This window comes from Lepeophtheirus salmonis, chromosome 9 (genome assembly GCF_016086655.4).
Source record: "Lepeophtheirus salmonis chromosome 9, UVic_Lsal_1.4, whole genome shotgun sequence".
Taxonomy (NCBI): Eukaryota; Metazoa; Arthropoda; class Copepoda; order Siphonostomatoida; family Caligidae; genus Lepeophtheirus; species Lepeophtheirus salmonis.
The window spans coordinates 1007312-1027899 of record NC_052139.2 but is presented as its reverse complement, the minus strand read 5'-3'; the positions used below and the strand labels follow the sequence as shown (position 1 = coordinate 1027899).

General features: G+C 31.4%; 2 protein-coding genes across 2 annotated transcripts; one reads left to right on the top strand and one right to left on the bottom strand.

The window, feature by feature from the left end:
• The first annotated feature begins 2052 nt into the window (after nt 1-2052).
• On the top strand, nt 2053-19891 carry su(f) (cleavage stimulation factor subunit su(f)). The gene is made up of 13 exons (XM_040719113.2): nt 2053-2254; nt 2356-2547; nt 2635-2667; nt 5201-5298; nt 5360-5563; nt 5674-6049; nt 6111-6302; nt 6385-6631; nt 8215-8284; nt 8337-8463; nt 8534-8797; nt 8855-9035; nt 19265-19891. Exons 1-13 carry the CDS (start codon nt 2249-2251, stop codon nt 19468-19470), a joined length of 2196 nt encoding a protein of 731 aa, XP_040575047.1. The 5' UTR covers nt 2053-2248; the 3' UTR covers nt 19471-19891.
• LOC121124021 (A disintegrin and metalloproteinase with thrombospondin motifs 16) lies at nt 9258-13778 on the bottom strand. Its single transcript, XM_040719114.2, has 4 exons — nt 13500-13778; nt 10731-11324; nt 10391-10649; nt 9258-10328 (listed from the first exon to the last, which is right to left on the bottom strand). Exons 1-4 carry the CDS (start codon nt 13721-13723, stop codon nt 9396-9398), a joined length of 2010 nt encoding a protein of 669 aa, XP_040575048.1. The 5' UTR covers nt 13724-13778; the 3' UTR covers nt 9258-9395.
• Nucleotides 19892-20588: the final 697 nt, after the last annotated feature.

Genomic DNA, 20588 nt, shown 5'->3' with positions numbered 1-20588 from the left:
GTTCGGTGAGATATGTTGTCAGAACAAAAAATCCTTTGGCAGGACAGGCGAAGTCTGCTCTTCCATTTTTGTGGAGAAGAAGGAGCGGCTCATTGCAGATGCTAATATCGAACTTATGTATAAGAAAGTGTTACCTTGGCCCATATAAAAGTTTGGAACAACTTTGTATCAACTCAAAAAGGAGCTCCGTGTCATCGCTCCGCTAAGAGCCAGGCTTTCCTAAGAAAAACAACTTTCCGGACTTCAACATGTGGCTGCCCTCCTCTCCAGACGCAAAGCCATTGGACTACTCTATCTAGGCGCGTCTGGAGGAGAGGATGTGTACTACTCCTCTAGAGGCTTCTATAAAAAAGGAGTGGACCAAGCTCAAGTCTGTCTGCATAGTCAAGGTCTGTAAGGGATTTAGGCCTCGTATTGAGGCAATCATTAGAGCTGAGGGCTTACATAATGAATAAAAGTTGTGCCGAGCACTATTTTTCAGATGATTTTGTTAAATAAACGTTCAAACAAAACCTCTCGCTTAAATTTTACTCTCGAAAAATTGAAAAAAAGTAAAATGTGCACCGCTAAATCAGATCAACCCTGTAATGACAATTAATTATTTTTTTACAATGTGTGTGTTGTGTCCAAGTTGGGAAATGTTTGTACAAATTGCAACTTATATAAGCAAACTGTACAAGTTACAATGTCTCATATTAACATGCATAATTTAATAACAACATTGATCATTCAAATTACCAAGAATTAATTGCTACAATCCAATAAAATCCCAGCAAGAGTTTAAGTATTCATTGCACTATCATGTAATTCTGATGTATTAAAATTACTTGAATATTTAGTAATTAGAACTAAGGGGGTTTGAACTTTATAATGTGCCCCACAATATTTATATTTTAGTGAGCTGTATTAAAATATTCATCAATGACATGGAAAATAAATCTGTCTGTTTTACACAGCGAATTTCTAGTATGACAGCCAGAGATTGAATTGCTGACAGAATAATATTTTTATCTTCTTCCAGAATTTTTGGACTAGTTTTAGGATATCCTTTCTCAGTGCAACCTCACAGCATTGAAACACTTAGTCTACTCTTTCTCCACTTTCAAATTTCGTAATTCTCGTAAACCATTCCCAACTAGCCGGATACTATGCTAGCCTTCTTTTGTCGTTTCAAAGTCAGTTTTTGGTCTCTCAGAAGGCGGTGGACGTACGAACCGGCTCCAAGACTCATGAAATTAGTTTGTGCTGACTCAAACTATGATTATTTAATAAAAAAATTACCATTGTCTCAGAGTCGCTCTCGATAACTTCTTCACAATCTGTGAACTAGCAAAGGATAACTGTTGGTACTTTAGGCATTATATTGAATCTGTTGAGGTCCACGGTTATAACAACTTGATTAATTAAATGTCATCATGAATAAAATTCCTTTTGTACAACAAATATATTTCAGGATGACTCAATGCCAAAAGATTTATAATTAAACATTATTCGCCATTAATTAAATAATCTATTAACTTACCAATAATAATATTAATTATGCAAACTAGGCCTCCCCCTTGTAGTTGTTCAGGAAACACAGCACAACTTCCATCTGGACCCTTCCTCTTTCTTTAAATAAAATAACTCGTAAGGCTCCCTGATAAAGTTATATTATTATTCAATTAATATATCGATTCTCAAAAAAAAAAAATCAATAAGTGCAGTATTCTCATACCAATAAGTATGGTAAATCCTTCATTTAAAATTATTCATCTCATTTTTTGGTTGCAAGTCGTACAATTTGTTTATACAAGTTACAACTTGTACATAATCGGAACTTGTATAACGATTAGAAAATGAATATCGATAGTCTCGCATATTTTTCAGTCATTGTAGCAGTTGGTACTTGGAACAAGTCCTAATATGTATTATTAATAAAGATAAAAATTAATAAGATAGTAACACATTGACTACTATCAGTTGTAACATCCCAGAGTTTGAAAGATAAGTAAAAAATAATAAAATAATACCTACAACTCGAGATTGAATTGTATTTTGGCGCGCATCTCTATTGCTCCTTGTTGTTAATTTCATGTCAGCTGTTGTCTCTTTACTCATTTTCTTTTCTTTCCCAGTGGTAGCTATAAATGTAGCGAGTCGCTTGTTCCTTATAACTTTAATTATCAGTTTTGGAGGTATTGGTCCTTCATCACGGAGGAAGTTTATTTTTATATAACCATTAAACCAGAAGGTCGTGTATTTTTGAATGATGGTAAGTTGTTTGGTGGACTATTGGGTTTATTTGGTTGTTTCTCGTGCTTTGTAGATTTTGATTTTATATTGACTGTATAATGTATATATCTTCCTTTTTAGAATATTGCTCCTCATAGACTTCGAGATGCGGAACGCAGGATTGAAGATGACGTCTATGATATGGAGGCCTGGCAACTCGTCATCAAGGATGCTCAAAGCAAGAAGGCTGAAAAGTGTCGGGAAATATTTGAAGAAGTTTTAAAGACCTTTCCTACGAGTGGACGCTTTTGGAAGATGTATATTGAACAGGAGGTAGATACTGGCTCTGTCCTTGTGGTGTTACACGTACACTCATTTACATACTTTACTCATACTCTGTGTATTTCTTTTCCCTTACAGATGCGTTCTCGAAATTATGAAAAAGTTGAAAAGGTAAAAATAAATAGTCTTCACAATTCACTATTACAAACAACGAAATTCGAGTCTTATTTCTTTATTCCCAACACGATGACGGCCCCTGTAGTGACTTCCAAAGTTGACATTCATTTTAATCCTCATACTAACTTGGTGAACTCATTACGGGGTGAACGTCTGAAGTTTTTATTATTAGTGTAATTTACTATCTGGTTGGAAAATATCGATTCTGAAAATCATGGATGTACGTTTTCAAGACTTAAAAAATACATGTGTTCTTGACAAATATTCATTCCTTTAAAATATCTTCGATAGAAGAGTGTAATCATCTATGAGTTCTTGTATCTTTGGTCTTCTTGTTGGTGTCTGTTCACAATCAACCACTCATGGAATGATGGCTTTGAAGAGTTTGGGCAGCTGTCTAAATTTGTTTTATTGTCGATAATATAATAAATATATACATTGATTATAAACATACCACTCGAGTTTTAATTATCACATGGTACTTGTTATGATTAAACTCCTTAGAGAAGTAGAAGACGTAGTTTATATAACAATGATTGTTGCTACTACTGGACTTTCATCAACATATACGTACAACCACCCCGTTGCTTTCTAAGAAACGTTTTCTTGTTGACTTAAATGGTCATATCCCTGGCAAAATATTACATAAACAAAACTCTCATAGTCTATTCAAACCTGACCTCAAGATATTACTCTAGGCATAATTTCTTTGTAAATCCTCATGTTTTATTCTTTCATTTTTCTCTTCTTGATTCGAATCGATATAATACAGTCAGATCTGATGTGGAGGGTCAGTTAAGCAGCATTGACAATGAAAAAAAAATCATTTGCTACACTTAGAGAAATACCATTTATTAAGTGTATGTCTGTATCTGACAATCATTGGTTGTATATGGTAATTTATATACGACAGAAAGTATTAATTATTTTTAGAGGAATATTAGGATAGTATAGTTGGTAATCTATTTTCATTATTCAAACATAAACTTTCCATTAAGTTTCCCTATATTGCCCCATAAATTATTATGTGCAGTACATAATTTTCCTCATGATTAATTTACCTTAATATCCTTAAAATATTTACTTGTTCAATTTAACAACTATGTGGTGTTTTTTTAAGAGTGATCATCGTTTAAGATCCATGTATCTGAAACTACCACTTCTGTTGTCTAACTTAAAAAGGGCGATGGTAAATGTTGCCAATTCATCAGTAATTGTACCTGTGTATACAGTTTTTAATAGACGATATTATTTTCTGTGTATAATTGTTCTTTTAACTAATGTTAAAGAATATAACCTTTTTTTTTCTTTATAATTATTCGAATATATATTAATTAAATTGTGTGTTTATTTCTATTGTAACAATAATTACAATTAAAGAACCTCTGCATTCAATAAAATTTATTATATTTAAATTAATAGGCCCCATTTTTCATTAAACAAATTGTTTTTGTTAGGTACAGTTTTCTGCAAATAATGACTGAATACCCTTTTCTATAACTTGACTTAATCTTCGCTTACTCAAGTATTATTTTATACTCTAAAGAACTAGAAAACATATTGTTTCTTTAGATCTTATTGTTACATCAATCAAAGATGTTTTACAAATCGTGCGTTAATTGATTTTTAGTTTTAACGTGTTTCAAGTGTTATTGAATTTCATAAAGTGCTCAATTATTTCTGATTAAATTTTATATTTTTGTAAGATAACTACTCTCTTGGTGTGAGTCATTTCCTAGGATAAAGTCTAAAGTCTATTCATATATCTTATTCTATAATAAATAAATAATTTATTTTATGATGTAATAAGATTTTTATTTATGTTCGCCTCTGGTTATTTTCTTAATGAAGTCTTAAATAAAAACGAAGTAGTTAATGTAATTATTTCCTTGAATAAATCATTCATCTATGAAAACTGTTTCATCTTTTTTCGGATACAATTTTTACAAACTCATTATTGAATATAGAGAACACCAATTATTTCTTTAAAACTATTTGATTTCTGGATTTTATTTATTTTGTTAGTCTTTCTTTACTTCTAATGCACTTGCTTAATCATTATGAATTACTTTATAAATTATGGCTTGCTAGAAGGGTTCCACTAACATAATTGTTGTAAACCTGGAAATAAATCTTCAACATTTATATCTTCGAAGTTGTCAATTACATGCCAATATTTCTATTTTAAGTTGAAAAGCATTTGGAATAGACTTTAAGAATAATTTATTATTTTATTTATTTATCGTCTACATCAAAGGATTTTTTATCCTTTACGTTCATTCAATATTTTTCGTATTTTTCCATTTCATCAAGATCTTATTATATTTTGATATAATTGTCGGGGACATTTGTAATCAAATCTTGTCTTTTTCTTCACTATTAATTAACGAAGTGTTTTGAATTAATCATGAGTTCATTTCTACTTACAATTATTTTATAATCAACATCACATGATCTATCAATATGACCAACCAGCTAGTCAGACTAAGATTTCAAGTGTCTAAAATATTTGAAATTATATAAGTAGTTGTTCCAACGTTGTTTGATGAAAATTATGAACATTGAATTATGGAAGACATATCTACTGTACGTCAAGGATACGAAGATCAATTTATCGTCCTACAAGTAATGGATAATGGAATATTATTTTTTTAATTTAGATGCTTATTCAATACTTGCTTTGCAGGGAAAAAATGGCTCAAGCTTATGACTTTGCCTTGGAAAAGATGGGAATTGATATTGCTTCATATCCTCTCTGGAATGAATACATTAAATTTCTTAAAGGCGTCGAAGCTGCAGGATCATATGCTGAAAATCAAAAGATCACAGCTATCAGAAAAATATATCAAAAGGGGATCGTGAATCCAATGGTGAACATTGAGGTGTTGTGGTAAGTGATTTATATCCGAACCAATATAATTTATAAGATTATAATAGTAATACAAATATGATAAAATATAAAGTCTTTCAATTTAAACACTGTTATACATTTATTTAAAGGAAAGACTATGTTGCATTCGAACAGGGAATCAATCCTATCATAGCTGAAAAAATGACTTCAGAAAGAAGTCGTGATTACATGAACGCAAGGAGAGTTTCCAAGGAGTATGAAGCCTGTACGCGAGGACTTGTAAAGACCGCACCTTGTGTTCCACCTTCCTCCTCGATTGCTGAACAAAAACAAGTTGAATATTGGCAAAAATACATTAACTGGGAAAAATCAAATCCTCTTCGAGTTGAAGATCAGATTATTATCGCTAAAAGGGTCATGTTTGCCTATGAACAATGTCTGCTATGTTTGGCTCATCATCCAAATATTTGGTACGAAGCAGCGTTGTTTTTACAGGACAGTTCTCGCATATTAGCCGAAAAAGGGGTAAAATTATTTTTAATTATTATTCATCTACAAAATTAATTAAATAAAAAATTAATTTAAGGATGTCGATTCAAGCAAGTCATTTTTAGATCAGGCTAGCGCTTTTTACGAGCGTGGCATCTCTGGTGTTCTAAACAAATGTATGCTCCTTCATTTTGCATATGCTGATTTCGAAGAACAGAGAATGAAATACGAAAAAGTCCATAAAATCTACCTCAAGTTGCTCGAACATAAAGACATCGATCCTACACTGGTACGAACATAAATTAATAATAAAAATTTGAAATAAGCATACATATAATATATTCAATTCAATATTTGTTATTTATATATAGTGTTATGTCCAATATATGAAATTTTGTCGGAGATCGGAAGGTATTAAATCCGCTAGAGCTGTTTTCAAAAAGGCAAGAGAAGATGACTCAACGGGTCATCAAATTTATGCATCCGCAGCACTAATGGAATATTATTGCACTAAAGACAAAGACATTGCAGTTAAGATTTTCGAGTTAGGATTGCGAAAATTTCAAAACAACAAAGAATACATTCTAGCATATATTGATTACCTCTCACATTTAAATGGTAAGTTTTCTTTACGTTTTATATCTTTATTATATATTACTGTCATTAATGGAGTGGCAGGATTTTCACTGAAAAGGTATATTTTAATTGGTTTTGCTCGCTTAAATAGTATCTAAATTGAATTTTAAATGTTGCTATCAGGGGCGTCCGCAGCATTATATTTTTTTGGAGGGGGCTTGGTTTTATATAACATTTTTAGAAAAACATTGTAAAATTATATTTTTCTGAAAAAAGTAATTGAAAAAGTATATTTTTTGAAAAATTCACAGCTATTTGCAAAAAAATTTCAAATGTTATTTTTGTTTTCAAATATTCAATTTTTTGGTAAAATATTTCAAAAGTCTACAACTGTTAACAATAAATTATTATTTTTTTTCCTAAAAATTTGAAAAATTAAATTTTTCTGAAAAAGAAATTTGGAAAATAACTAAATTAATTTTTTTTTCAAAAAAAATTTGAAAATTAAATTTCAAATATAGAATTTTTTAAATTAAATTTTTGAATATTAAAATTTAAAAAATCCTTAGTTATTAACAAAATATTGAAAAATTAAATTAAATTTCGATAATATTATATTTTCTAGCTAAAAGCAAAAATTCCTTTTTTTTTTTGGGGGTGAAGCTACAGTCCCTTGCGGACGCCCCTGGCTATTCACACAAAAACCAATTGTTAATGTTTTTTTATAGACCAAATATAAGTATAAAAAGGATGATACTTATTGGAGTAATATTATTCAAATCCCTTTATTTATTTTGCAGCTAAAATTTTCATACAAATGAATATAGTTGTTTTTATGTATTAATGTTTACTTCTGATAGGATATTACTTTGACTAAATTAACATTTAGCCATTAAAATAAGCAAATATGTTGATAAGTTCATTGTTGAATTTGTTCATTTGAAGGAATATTAGATATTTATTAAATCTCAAAGTCTATATTGTTGAAACTTCAGAAGGAATCCTTATTTTCTCTTTCAAACCTTAAGATTTAGAGAGACATCAATTAACTATACATATTTTGTACAAGTTGCAATTTATGCACTTATAACTTTTAAAAGCTGATTGTACAAGTTACAATTTCTCCGTTTCATTAAACTTTATTAAACTTGCAACATTATTCATTTTAAATTACCAATTCATTTTGATCTATGGAACTCACGTAGTTATTATGTATTTACGATTAATATAACTTTTGAAATTTATAATGTGCTACAGAAGAGATACTTATCGATGAGTAATTTTCAATAAAAAGTCAAAAATTACATAATTAGTATATAGATCATCCATGGAGTACTCAAATATTGTATTATCCGCTTCAAAAGTACTCTATCTTCTTCTTTTAAAATTATTTATTTCATTCATTAGTTACAACTGATATTAAGTTATAACTTGTGCAATGCATACATATATACATATTTGAACTTTAATTTCGTCTCTTATTCAAAATATACTCTGGTTTTTACGTATAAATGTATTATGAAGGTCTAACGTTATGGCATTTCATTTTTCAATAGATAATTATCATATTTTCCTAATTATATTTAACTGATTAATTACTTCATTTATCTATTTGATTGTTACAGAGGATAACAATACAAGAGTATTATTTGAACGTGTACTTACTAGTGGCCAACTGCCTTCAGAAGATTCAGCGTAAGTTAATTTAGGTCTTGATTATATGTATATCTAACCATAACTCTTATAGAGAAATATGGAGTAAATTCTTGGAGTTTGAATCAAAAATTGGCGATTTAGCTAGTATTATCAAAGTCGAAAGACGTAGAACACAAGTTTTAGATTCCATTGGTCAACAAAAAACTAATTCCTATGTGGTGAGTCCTCTCAAATTGTTTATTTAACATTAATAAACTATTCCAACCTAATATTTTAAAATAATTACAGGGAAGTGATCCCAACAATCTACTCCCAGATGGTCATCCTGCGAACCCTACCAACAATGAAACTATTCAATTAATTGATCGTTACCGATTCATGGATTTATACCCATGTACAAAGGACGAACTGAGGTCCCTTGGGTACCAAAATAAAACTTTAGATCCCGAATTGGTGTTATCTCAGACAAACATAAACAGCAATTCAATTTCTGGAGTTGCCGAGACTGAAAACGTAGCAAGGCCAGACGTGTCGCAAATGATCCCTTTCAAGGTAACACAATTAGTCGATGAAAAAAAAAATGATTTTAATCTTTTTTTTTGTATATAGCCTAAAAGTAGATGGGTTCCTGGTGAACATCCAATGCCTGGTGGTGGATTTCCATTACCTCCATCTGTCAGTGATCTTTGCCAACTTCTTCCACCTCCTAGTTCCTTTAATGGCCCATTTGTCATTATAGATAGAATGTTAGACATTTTTAAAAATATTCAACTGCCTGATAGTTTTCAAGGTAAGTTTATTCTCTATTTCTGTATAAAATTTATTTATCATTGTTGATTATTATTGTGAAAGTTTCATTGCATTGTTGATAAGTGTACATTGTACATAAATATGTATTTAATTAATAAAAAAATAATTTATATTATTTTATGTATTCAAGAATGACATTAAGTAATATTATTGGTTATTTATATTTTAATGTTATAATTTTAAAAAAAAACGACTGTTCGTATGGCGTTTGATTTTGCTACTTTATTTGATAATTTATTAGTTCAAAACATATCATATATATTAATGCCTCGGTTTTATCTACATTTTGAAACTTTGAAATTTTGATTCAATTAGCTTACAAACCCAATTTTAGAAAAAATTATGCTCTCAAACTTTTTTTCTTCCTATTTATTCCTGGAACACATCGATGATTTATACAGTAATAGTGTTGGCCTGTTTGATCATCATAGTTGCACCAAGTTCCCTCGGGAAAGTAAAAGTCATCTTTATTTGTTGAAGAAGGAGAAATCCACCTCTTGTTACGTGGTCTACAGTAAATAACACACGCTCTTTTTGGATCTGCTTTATCATGCGTTGTAATTGCACCTGCTTTCCCCCCGTAGAATCTTAATTTAGGCTCACTCCTCCCTGCATAACCTCTGCATTGTCTATCAGCAAAAATTGTACGGCTTTTTCTAGAAATGAATGTAATTTTTCTTTGCGCAGATTTTCTTTCGCAGTAATTGTTGTCATCACACAATTTTTTTTTTTGAGTGGGTCCAATACAATCTGAACCACTCAAACAATCTCTTTTCAATGTTCTAATGCCCGAGGAACTTTGTAAACAGCCTGATTTACACGGCCCATACTTCCATTTCGACCATTTTGGTCGCTCAACACATTTTCCGTCTTTGCACCATTGGCGATATCCACAAGGTGTTCCTGTCAATGCTGGTCCGGCCTTATAAATGGATCCGTTATAGCTGGAGCATAACAATACTTGACACTCATTTTTTTGATGCAGAGTTGCCATTGCGGTGATATCTCTTAAATACAGCTGACATTGCTTGTCGCCCTTTATGAAAAATCCGGGTATACCCTTATAATGAGTTTTTTGCTCCAAGTAAACTCTGGAAAATCCAGGAGAGTCATATAGACATTGAAGGTCTTTATTCATTATTTTTAATTTCCTTGCTGAACATTTGGACCATTTAGCTTCTCCTTGACGATCTGTTGTTGAATTCATTACAAATTCATTTTTGCTACATTTATCATCAAGTCTGTCATGTGATATACCTAAGTTATGCCTTATCTATAATATTTATAAATGAATACATTAAAGAGGATTTTTGGGTTAGATTACTAGGTATTTACCTCATGTGCCATTATGAACGAAGATCCAAACCCGGAGGATATAGGCATTTCATCCTCTTCTTTTATTCTTACTCTTAATTCTGCTACGGCACACGAATAAGTTTTTGTGCATATTCCATTTGTCGTTGATACACCAAAGGTTGAATAGTCCCTTCCTCTAGTTGCTGATTCAGTCCAAAGATTAAGACCAGTCAGTAATACGGCTAAATCCCAATGATTTGGATTATTATCATTTGGATTATTGAGCTTCTGTTGATACCTTTATATTTTGGGATAGAAAAAACCTGTTAAATCTATATCTCCAAATGTATATAACTAAAGTATAAAAAATTCTACTCACTGGCAAAATGATTCCAATAAATGCTTCCTTTCCCCATTATATTTTGGAAAAAATTCTCCATCCAGTATCTCAAGTTTGATTAAACTGATGTCAACTCTGTTTTGAAGATTTGTCATCTTGAATAATGCATGGACTTGATTCATATGGGCCAGTAGCACATGGAAAGCTGTACGGGTGGAGTTGTGAAGCTCTAAAAGTCCCTTAAATGCTTCATAATCAACAAATACTGCGAGTTCGATGGTAAGCTTCCGCATCTGGTCATAATAACGTGTGTCTAAATGTCTATTTAGATCTTGGGGGTTATGTACGTCATTAGAAAAGTATTCATCATTGGATAAGGAAGGGAGTTTGATTTGTTTCATAAGGAATACTTCGCTTGCATCTGGATTGTCAAAACCGAAGGCAGTTGGCTTGCTTCTAACAGCTGATAGTAGATCCTTACTCAATGGATGAACTTCAATGGTCTTTCCTTGACCACTAATAAACCCATATATCTCACCGTTTCCATAATCACTCAGAGATGCAATAAAGGAGGAGCTTTCGTGTGTAAAATGGCTGCGAAGAGCTTCTTCTTTGGCTTTGTAGGATCTTGATCTAGGAATGAAATTTATTGAATAACTATATCAATATATTTTTTTGATTGATTAAATAACTCTTAATTTCCTCCAAAAAGAAACAAAAAAAAAGGGGCCCGAAATCATCTTTTAGTACGCCAAATAAGTCAATCACGGCCAACTACCAGACTATTATTACGACTAGTTATCTTTTAAGTAATCTCTGACTCGGATGTCTATTCTTTACAATTTTTCAATGAATTACGTATTATTTTCTTCGGTACTGTATTATAATATGGCTTAGTAATAATTTATTAGACACCGTCTCTATACATATCTATTTCTATGGGATAGCCAACATTTCCTCATAGAAATAATAAAATGACGCATCTAAAATAATATTATAGTTGTACTAGGATGTACCCGTATTGGATATTTTATGATGTACATACTAAGACAGACAAACTCGTTAATTCTCTTCTTCATTCCCTTTTTTAATTTGTATTTAATATATGTATTAGTGTTGAGACTCGATCCAACAACAATTAGTTTTTTCGATTCAGTCTTAAGTGATTTTTTGTAGACCAATTTGGGCCGACTTTTTGGTCCAATCTGCGGTCTCACTTTATGGACCGATTTTTTTCGGTATGATATATTATGCGATACCTTTTTTTCTAGATCAACTGTCATTTATTTTTTTTTCAAAAAATCCCAAAGTACATGATAAGTTCTAGAACAAATACTGAATAGATATAGGAGACGGCGGGATCAAAAATAATCCGAGCTATCTCTCTTTAAACTTCGTATAATGTCATTGTACTTGAAAAAACGTATGACGTCATGTTATAAACAATTTATCTGTAAAATCGGTTTTGATCAATTTTTCTTGGAACCAAACTAAACCGAATTTTTCCTTTCACCGATCTCGACAGAATTTTTATATGAGACCGGTCCAGACCGAGTTTTTTATTGGAGCGAACTAATTCGGTCAGACAAAAAATATTAGGATCTCAGACCGGTCTAGAATTTCTAGACCAAAACCCAACACTAATATGTACGTTCTCCTTTTTTCGTTTTTTGGGTTTTTTATTTTTTTGGTGCATTTTTGAATCTACAACCCGAACCTTAAAAAAACAACTTTGAGACATGGGGTATCAATCTTGTTTTATGAAAAAAATCAACTTATTAGCAAAAACAAACTTTTCCTCCAGAGCTCAGGAACTTGGTCCGATCAGAATGAAACATAGCCCTATATACGGAACTCAGAATTATATACAACTTATATTTTATGTCCAAAGTCTGAATCTACCCGTTTTTTAAATAAATATAAAACAAGATCGATTTCCCGTGTCTCGAAGTTTTTTTTATGTATATGTTGCTGATTCGAAAATGCACCAAAAAAATCCAAAATACAAAAAAACCGAATTATTGTACTAATGATAAAAGGGGGGATATCGTACATATATTAAATACGAATGAAAAAAGAGGATTAGCGAGTTTGGCTTAGTATGTAACTTCATTATGGTTGAAGGAGGAACAAATTTTTAATTATTATTATGAATATGTTGTCGATCGACAAGTTTAATAAATTCTTGAGTTATTATATTCGTGTTTTTTTTGGAAACGGAGAATAAGGATAACTTAGTTCTTCCTTGATTTATCAAAAATGATCAATAATGAATGACAAAGCCCATGACGTATCAAGTGAGACGAAGGAATCTACAGCTGACAATAAAAATACCTAGAGTATTTTTGTTTTAGAGAGGTAACGCCGTTTGAATTTTTTTAATACAAATGTCGATGGTTTATTGAGCCAAATGCGATATATCAGTCCTAAAGTTAGGAGCAATGCACATATCTGGCCAATAATATTCATATTTTCATTATAACAGAACAATTAAAATTAGGAAAAATACACTCAATGACGTCTTGAGGGATCGATTTTACATACTTTAAGTACTAACAAGTGGGACCTTGTGGGTCCTTAGCCCTAGATAAAAACTGCCACAATACTAGTAGTGAGCTACACTAAAGATAACGACTTGAAAATGTGGTCTTGATCGGTCCCACAATGAAAGTAATGACGTTTTCTTAGAAAAAAATAAGTATGATAGTTAAAAGAAATAAAAACTACCGGAAGGTACATTTTTTTAGTTGAACAATCGATCCTGTTGTTTTTTTACTAAAAAATATATAAGTTGTGTTGTGCACCTACTTGATTTTAATCTTAAATCCAGGAGGGATCAGGTCTTTATTCCGTGTGAAATTGAATAGCATTTCCTCCCCAAAGGCGTAGATGGAAAACTGTACATTATCATCCTTCCCAGATAATGATGCCAAGCGTCTTAGAACTCCGAGTTCTTCTCTTTGACTCCAAACAACAACTCCATAAAGGAGGAATACGAGATACTGTGTACTTATCCAATAACTGATCTTCATTTCGTGTCTCAAATGGAATAGTGATGAGTTTTTTCTTTACTCAATTTTCATCAAGACTAATAAAAAATTCGCGCACACTAAGTTGTAATATATATATATATATATATGTATTTACGCATTTTTGTGGGGATTTTGTAAGAAACTTATATCTATGAACACCCCCTGCCCCCCCCCCCAATATATATATTACTTTCGTTTCTGCATTTACTGAAGTCTTTTTTCTCCTGCCTAATGTTTCAAAAACACTTATTCTCTTCTTGTTAGTACTAATTATAATTATTCGTTTTCAAATTAGTTATCTCCAAGTATTAAAACTCTGTATATTATGTCTATAGTCTGAAGCATTGTCCTTTGTTATTCGGCGTCGACAAACCGACACACCTAGCTTAATTAATATTAAAGATAACTCCCTAAGAAATCCTCAGTGTTACTCTGCGTTTTTCATGAGCACACTCACACGTAGTTACTTAATACTTTGATGTTCTCTTTTCAAGAATGAATTTAAATCCCGCCATCAAAATTTAAATAATGATGAATGTAGAAGCTCTTCAAAAAGTTGGGTGACTTTGTGTTTTTGGTGAATATGGTGGCTGAGGCGTGATTGTGAGGTTGTTTTTGGCGAAAAATTTCTCCCAGACATATGTACAAAAGAAGCCGTTTCGGAACAAGCTTTGCTGACACTCGTCTTATGCCCAAAATGTTCGATTGTTTTTTTGTCACGAGACAACAAGTACGTCGATATCATCATCATCCAGAACGATGACGCTAAGAAAAAAAAAACTAACAATATTTTATAGCTGAAACAGTTAATATACATGTTCGTAGCGATTGTACTAACATGAAAAAATCGAGCATAGCAAATGTACTTTGCCCTCAAAATTTGAATAGTCGCTTTACTGTTTGAACACACCTCATACATATTTTTTATAAGTATCTTCTGGATAATTTTAAAAAGTATTTCCCAAAAGATGCTTCTCCACAAAAACATATTGGTTATGCCCAGGGACTTTCCCGGGAGGGGGGGGGGCTCTGGAGGGACTATATAAATAAATAGGATTTCTTTTCTAAAAAAGGCCATTCGACTCAAATTATGCAGCATAGGAAGTTTTTAAATTTTGGAATCTTTTAGAAAAGATTCCAAAAACCAAGTAATCTATTTGCATAAAATGCACTCTAAAGTTTATATTTATATTTCAATGATATGTTTAGGGTTCGCACATTGTCTAGCCACATATTATAAGGGTCAAGCTCAAAAAAGCTTAGGAACCACAGATGTACATCATATAAAATTGTACATGTTGAGTTTTTGAACATTCAACTCGTTACTTCAAAGGACTCCTTGCGGTGTTAATGCATTTTTCAGCTCTATCAAATGATTTGTTATAATCATCAAATCACGCATCTGGTATAACGTTATTATTATCAATTATGTTATTACTATTAGTGTGTGAGTGGGAGGATCATCACCATTAATAGAGATGTGAAAATTGTCGAGATCCCTGGGAATATATATAAAAAAATATATTTGTAGTTTTTGTTGGTAACCTCTAAGATGATTGGGTTTTGGTAAAGAGATTACGACAAAAACGTTGGGGTATTACCGTTCCTTGTCAAAATCGTGGTGTATATTATCATTGTGAGACAAAATTGTTGCGGGTTATATCAATCGATGCAAAATCATTCTTAGTGATATAATTGTGAATAATTTCATTGCAATACAATAGCTTTTCCTATTAAATTATATACGGCAATCCAACTATTGAATCATGAAGAAACATGCTAGAATATACCTTCTCATATAATATCCTATAAAAAATCCGTACCACAAGTTGTACAAGTGAACTGCGGGGCCACAAGGTAGTTCATATTCTCCCGTCGCAGTTTCTATGAGCATTAAGGACCCTTTCTAATATCAAAAAGAGACCCCTGCCATCAAGTTGTACAATTAAAATGCTGGGCACCAAACTAATTTAAAGTCCACTACTGCTACGTTGTTTAGAGTTAAGGATCCCCTTATAATATGTTATAATATACCCCGACTCGGAGCTTGTGCAGATGAACTTCTAGGGTCTAAGGCAGGTAAAATTTCTACGCCGCTGTATTCTTAAGCATCAAAATCCTTTCTATTATCCAAGAATACATAACGGCCCTCAAGCTGTATAGTTGAAGTACTAGGCCCCAAGACAGTTTTAACTCCACCTCCGTCGCGTTTCTAAACGTGAAGGCCCCCTTTTAATGTGCTATAATGCGCCCCGGTCCACGGGTTGAACAGGTAAACTTCTGGGCCTCGAGGCATTTTAAATTTCTCCACCCCCCCCAGGACATCAAGTAACCAGGGATATTATATGTCTTGATGATCAAGGAATTGGTAGTGGAGGTATTTAATCTGCATTTGGGCCCAGCAGTACACTTGCATACTCCATGAGCCGGAGTCTAATATAGACTATTAAAAGGGGTTCTTGACAAATTATTTTCAATTTTCGTAACATCTTATTACATATTTTTTAATATTTGCAAAAATGAACCATTTATCGAGTGCTATTTAATCAACATACATTATTTTTCCTAACTTTTTGGATTTTGCAAGTACGAACCAATTTTGGTAGATTTGGGTTTTTTTGTTTTCAATGCCAATAAATTATATTACTACTTCTTATGCAGATATTGTACAAAACAGTTTTTTTGCAATTTTTTTGCAAATTTCGATTTGACAATTATTTGGCACAAATAAACGATAGACTTCTCGTCTAGACTAATCTATTGATGTAGATATGATGCTGGCATGTTATTTGAAGTTTATAACACAATTTTTTAAATCATAATTATACATTTCAAATAATATACAGGTGTTATATTATAAAACCTGTAAGAATACCCTAACGCTCACCTCAGCAACGCCGGATAACCTTGTACTAGTATTTTTATATAACTTATGCCCACCCTCACTGGCAAATACATTCAGGCGCGGGTGCTTTAAATAGTTTAACTATTTTATAGGGTGTCATAAGTTAGAGGCGCCTAGCATATGCCACTCCTTACTTGCTGTAGCCTCTTAATCTTTTTATAAAAGAAAGGCCAAATACTTTTATTGATTCTTAATTTATTGATTTCTACAATTGCCTTAATAATAAAAATATTGAGTTGATGGAATGCAATAAATACAGGGTGCGGCAAGATGTTTTTTTAATGCGTGGCAATCAGGCTTCAGAAGCAGCAGTGTGTGGTTTCATTTAAGAGTTGAGATTCTAAAGTTGACTTGGAAATAGAGACAACAAATATCATGAATATGAGTAGGGAAGAACCTTCGTTTGCCGTCGAAAATAAATATTGCCCAAAAATGGTTTGAAATAATACTTTATAAAATTCAAATAATTTCAATTTTGCTCCTAAATTTTTATTTGGTGTGATTTTTGGAAAATCAGTTAATTGCTTCAATTTCTATTATACTAGAACGATTTTTTCAATTCATTTTTTTTTTTTCATAACCAGAGTTTATTTCAAATATTTTACAATACTGGAAACATGTTACAATATGATAATAATAACATATAGACGAACAAAAATATTAATCAAATATTTAAGACCTTAGCGGAATTGTTTTTAAAGTGCTATATAGGTTTTTAAAATATTTATCATGCTCAATGGAACGGGGTACTTTCTTGATGTCGATGCAGAATTGAATTTTGAAGAGCACTGCGGGAGGATATACTTTATAATTGGAAGCTAGTGTGAAACAGCTTCACCGCTGTCTCTTTAGCTGTGAAGCTGTCTCTTTTTCTGAACTGCAGAAATAATAATTAGGATTATTTGATAGGTATCCTGATACAGGATATAATTCTGTCCGCAGGATTATATATTTATATATTTTTTTTATTCTTTTTTTTTTTTTTTTTTTGGGGGGGGTGAGGCTTGGTTTTGGGATTTTTTTGTTCGGTGTTGCCATGAACATTAATAAATTAAAATAATTTGAAACTCTTCTGCTTTACACTCACACACAAACATTCGCATTAAATGTTTGTTTGAATTTTCAATGTATTCAAAGGTATGTAATACATATATAATGTAAACTAGCCGTAGAAACCAGCGTTGCTCGGAGTTATTAGGTGTGGAAGTACAGAAAAACTTAAATAAATCAATATAGAATGGGGGCGTCCATAGAGGGGCGGCTTGAGGAGATGTCTGCCCCGCCCCCAAATTAAGGAATCTTTACTTTAAACAAGGATTTTTTTTGTCAATATGAAAATATTCACAGGTAAAAATAAGGTTAAAAAATAATTTTTTTGTGAAAAAAATTAATATTAAAAATTTTGTACAAAAAAATTAATTTCTTAATTTTTTACTCTCCATTTTTCATCAGCACACCCACCCACATGTAAATACTGAATACATATATGTTCTCTCCTTAAGAATGAAAGAATAATAACAACAGCTGGGGTATTTTTTAAAATATAATATGATGAGCCAGGGAGTACTTTAGTCTCAAGAGCGCTACCTGGCTCAGCTTTAGGTACACAAATTTGGTGCTAAAGAAGGCGAAAGCACGTCTGCTGCAAATGTGGCAGAAGAACCGAGAAATTACTGCCATGACTGATCATAAGTTCATACGGCCATTTGACATATTTTTATGGAAAAAACAGAAATTCATTAGATTTAAATAGTCGAATGTATAATACTTTTTTAATATGAAGCGCACGCTCAATAAAAACACATACAACGCCTCCGAGATTTTATTCATATGATTAAATTGTTATTTCTTCAATCTAAAATGACTGTACCGGGACATCCGCAGGGGTGGGCCTGTAGCCCCAATTAAGGATTTTTTTGCTTAATTTCTGGATTTTTTTCCCCGTCATTGGAGCAAATGATGCAGCAGAGGAACAAAAATTATTTTCTGTCAATAGTTATAGATTTTTGAAATATTTTCCAAGAAAATTAATTTTTGAATTTTTTTTTCTCTGAATAGATTTATTTTGGAACTTTTTTTTCAAGAATGGATCATTTAAAGTTTTTGAAAATATATTTTATTTGAATTTATTTTTCAAAAAAATTAAAAAACTTTAATATTTAAAATTTAATTTTTTGTAAATAGCTATAAATTTTTGAAATATTTACCAAGAAAATTAATTTTTGAAATATTTTCCAAGAAAATCACAAGAAAATCAATTTTTGAAATTTTATTCCTCTGAATAGTTGGATTTTTTTTTCTCAAAAATTTATCATTTGAAATTTTTTCCAAAAACGTTTTAATTTTTTCCAAAAAAAATTGTTTTAATTTTATTTTCCAAAAAAGTTAATATTTAAAATTAAATTTTTTGTAAATAGCTATAGATTTTTGTAATTCAATTCGTGGATTTACTTTTTTAAAAGTCTCAAAAACAAAAAAAAAATAAAAAATACTGTGGCCACAGTATTTTTTTTTCTACGGATGTATGGATATCAAAAATACAAACATACATGCAAATCGACTTTGCTTTATTAATATATGTAGATTTCATGTCAACAACATAAGATAAATGTCTAATTCTTTCATTTTCTTTTTAGCAAATTCCTCTCAAAATGGCCATGACGTCAAACTTTTTGATATGGCTAAATCCGTACATTGGGTCATGGACTCATCTTCAGGAGAGAATGGGAGGAAGAAAAGAAAGTCATTACTTCGTGGAGATGAATCTGATGAAGAAGAAGACTCCAGCAACACACCTGTCAATGATATTTTTCGTCTGCGACAACAAAAACGAATGAAATAAAGAGTTATATTTTTTGGAACAAAAATACATTTTTAAAAACAATAATAAAAAAGACACAAGATACAAACAAAGTTGAAGGCGTGTTGATTCTTTATATACTTAAATGTTCTTTTGTTGGTGTGTGCGTGCATTTTTTTTTCCTTTTGATATATATACTGTTTTAAAATATGTGCCTGCAAATGAGAATGTCTGATAGGATTCAATTAATCAACAACAGCATAGTCTTTTATTGATGAGGGATGACTGTGGTAAATTATGATTTGTGTACTATGATATATTTTAAATTGATGCAGATAATATCTGTTATTGTTGCTGTTGACTTCCTTTTGTGTTTCATATATTTATTTCACAAAAGGAAATACGAACATGACTCAGTGATAATTCTTGTTATATCTCAGTAATAAAGATCTTTAAAACAGAACAGAGCTTCTTTCTTAAATGCACTAAATAGGTCACGGAATCTAATACAAAAATACCCTGTGTATTTTGTTGTCAGTCGTCGATTCCCTCTTCTCCATTAATGACGTCATGGCTAAAAGTCTAAAGCCTTAGTCTATTGGCTATTTCATAAATTATTATTTTTGATAAATAAACAAAGTCATATAAGTTATTCAATATTATGCTCCTTGTTCATCCTTTATCGTTTATATGAAGAAATTTTGGCAGCTATTATTACAAGAAGAAGGGATCTTCTATGAATTTAGGCTATTTCTTCATAAAAATAGTATAATAACTACCCTTAACCAAGGTTAAAGGTATTTCTATTCACCTTGATACTATGTAGATTTTTATAATATTTTAAAAAGGGTGAAGATATAATGAGACAATGACAGTCTGGAAGTATAAGAGATAAATGAGGGTTGGTATGACTGCCTTATTTCACCAACTACCAGATGATTTCGGGCCATTTTTTTTCTTTTCGGAAGGAAAGGTTGCATGAAAGGGCTGGACATGAAGCGAGTGGGAGTAAAATGCGGGAGTGAGACATGGTACTATTTATTAAAGTTATGGTTTGAGGAAATAATATCAACGTGATTCTGCTATAGCTATGATAATCTTCTATATTTCAAGAAATACTAGAACAGTTAATATAAAAAGTAGTCGACATTTTCAGATTC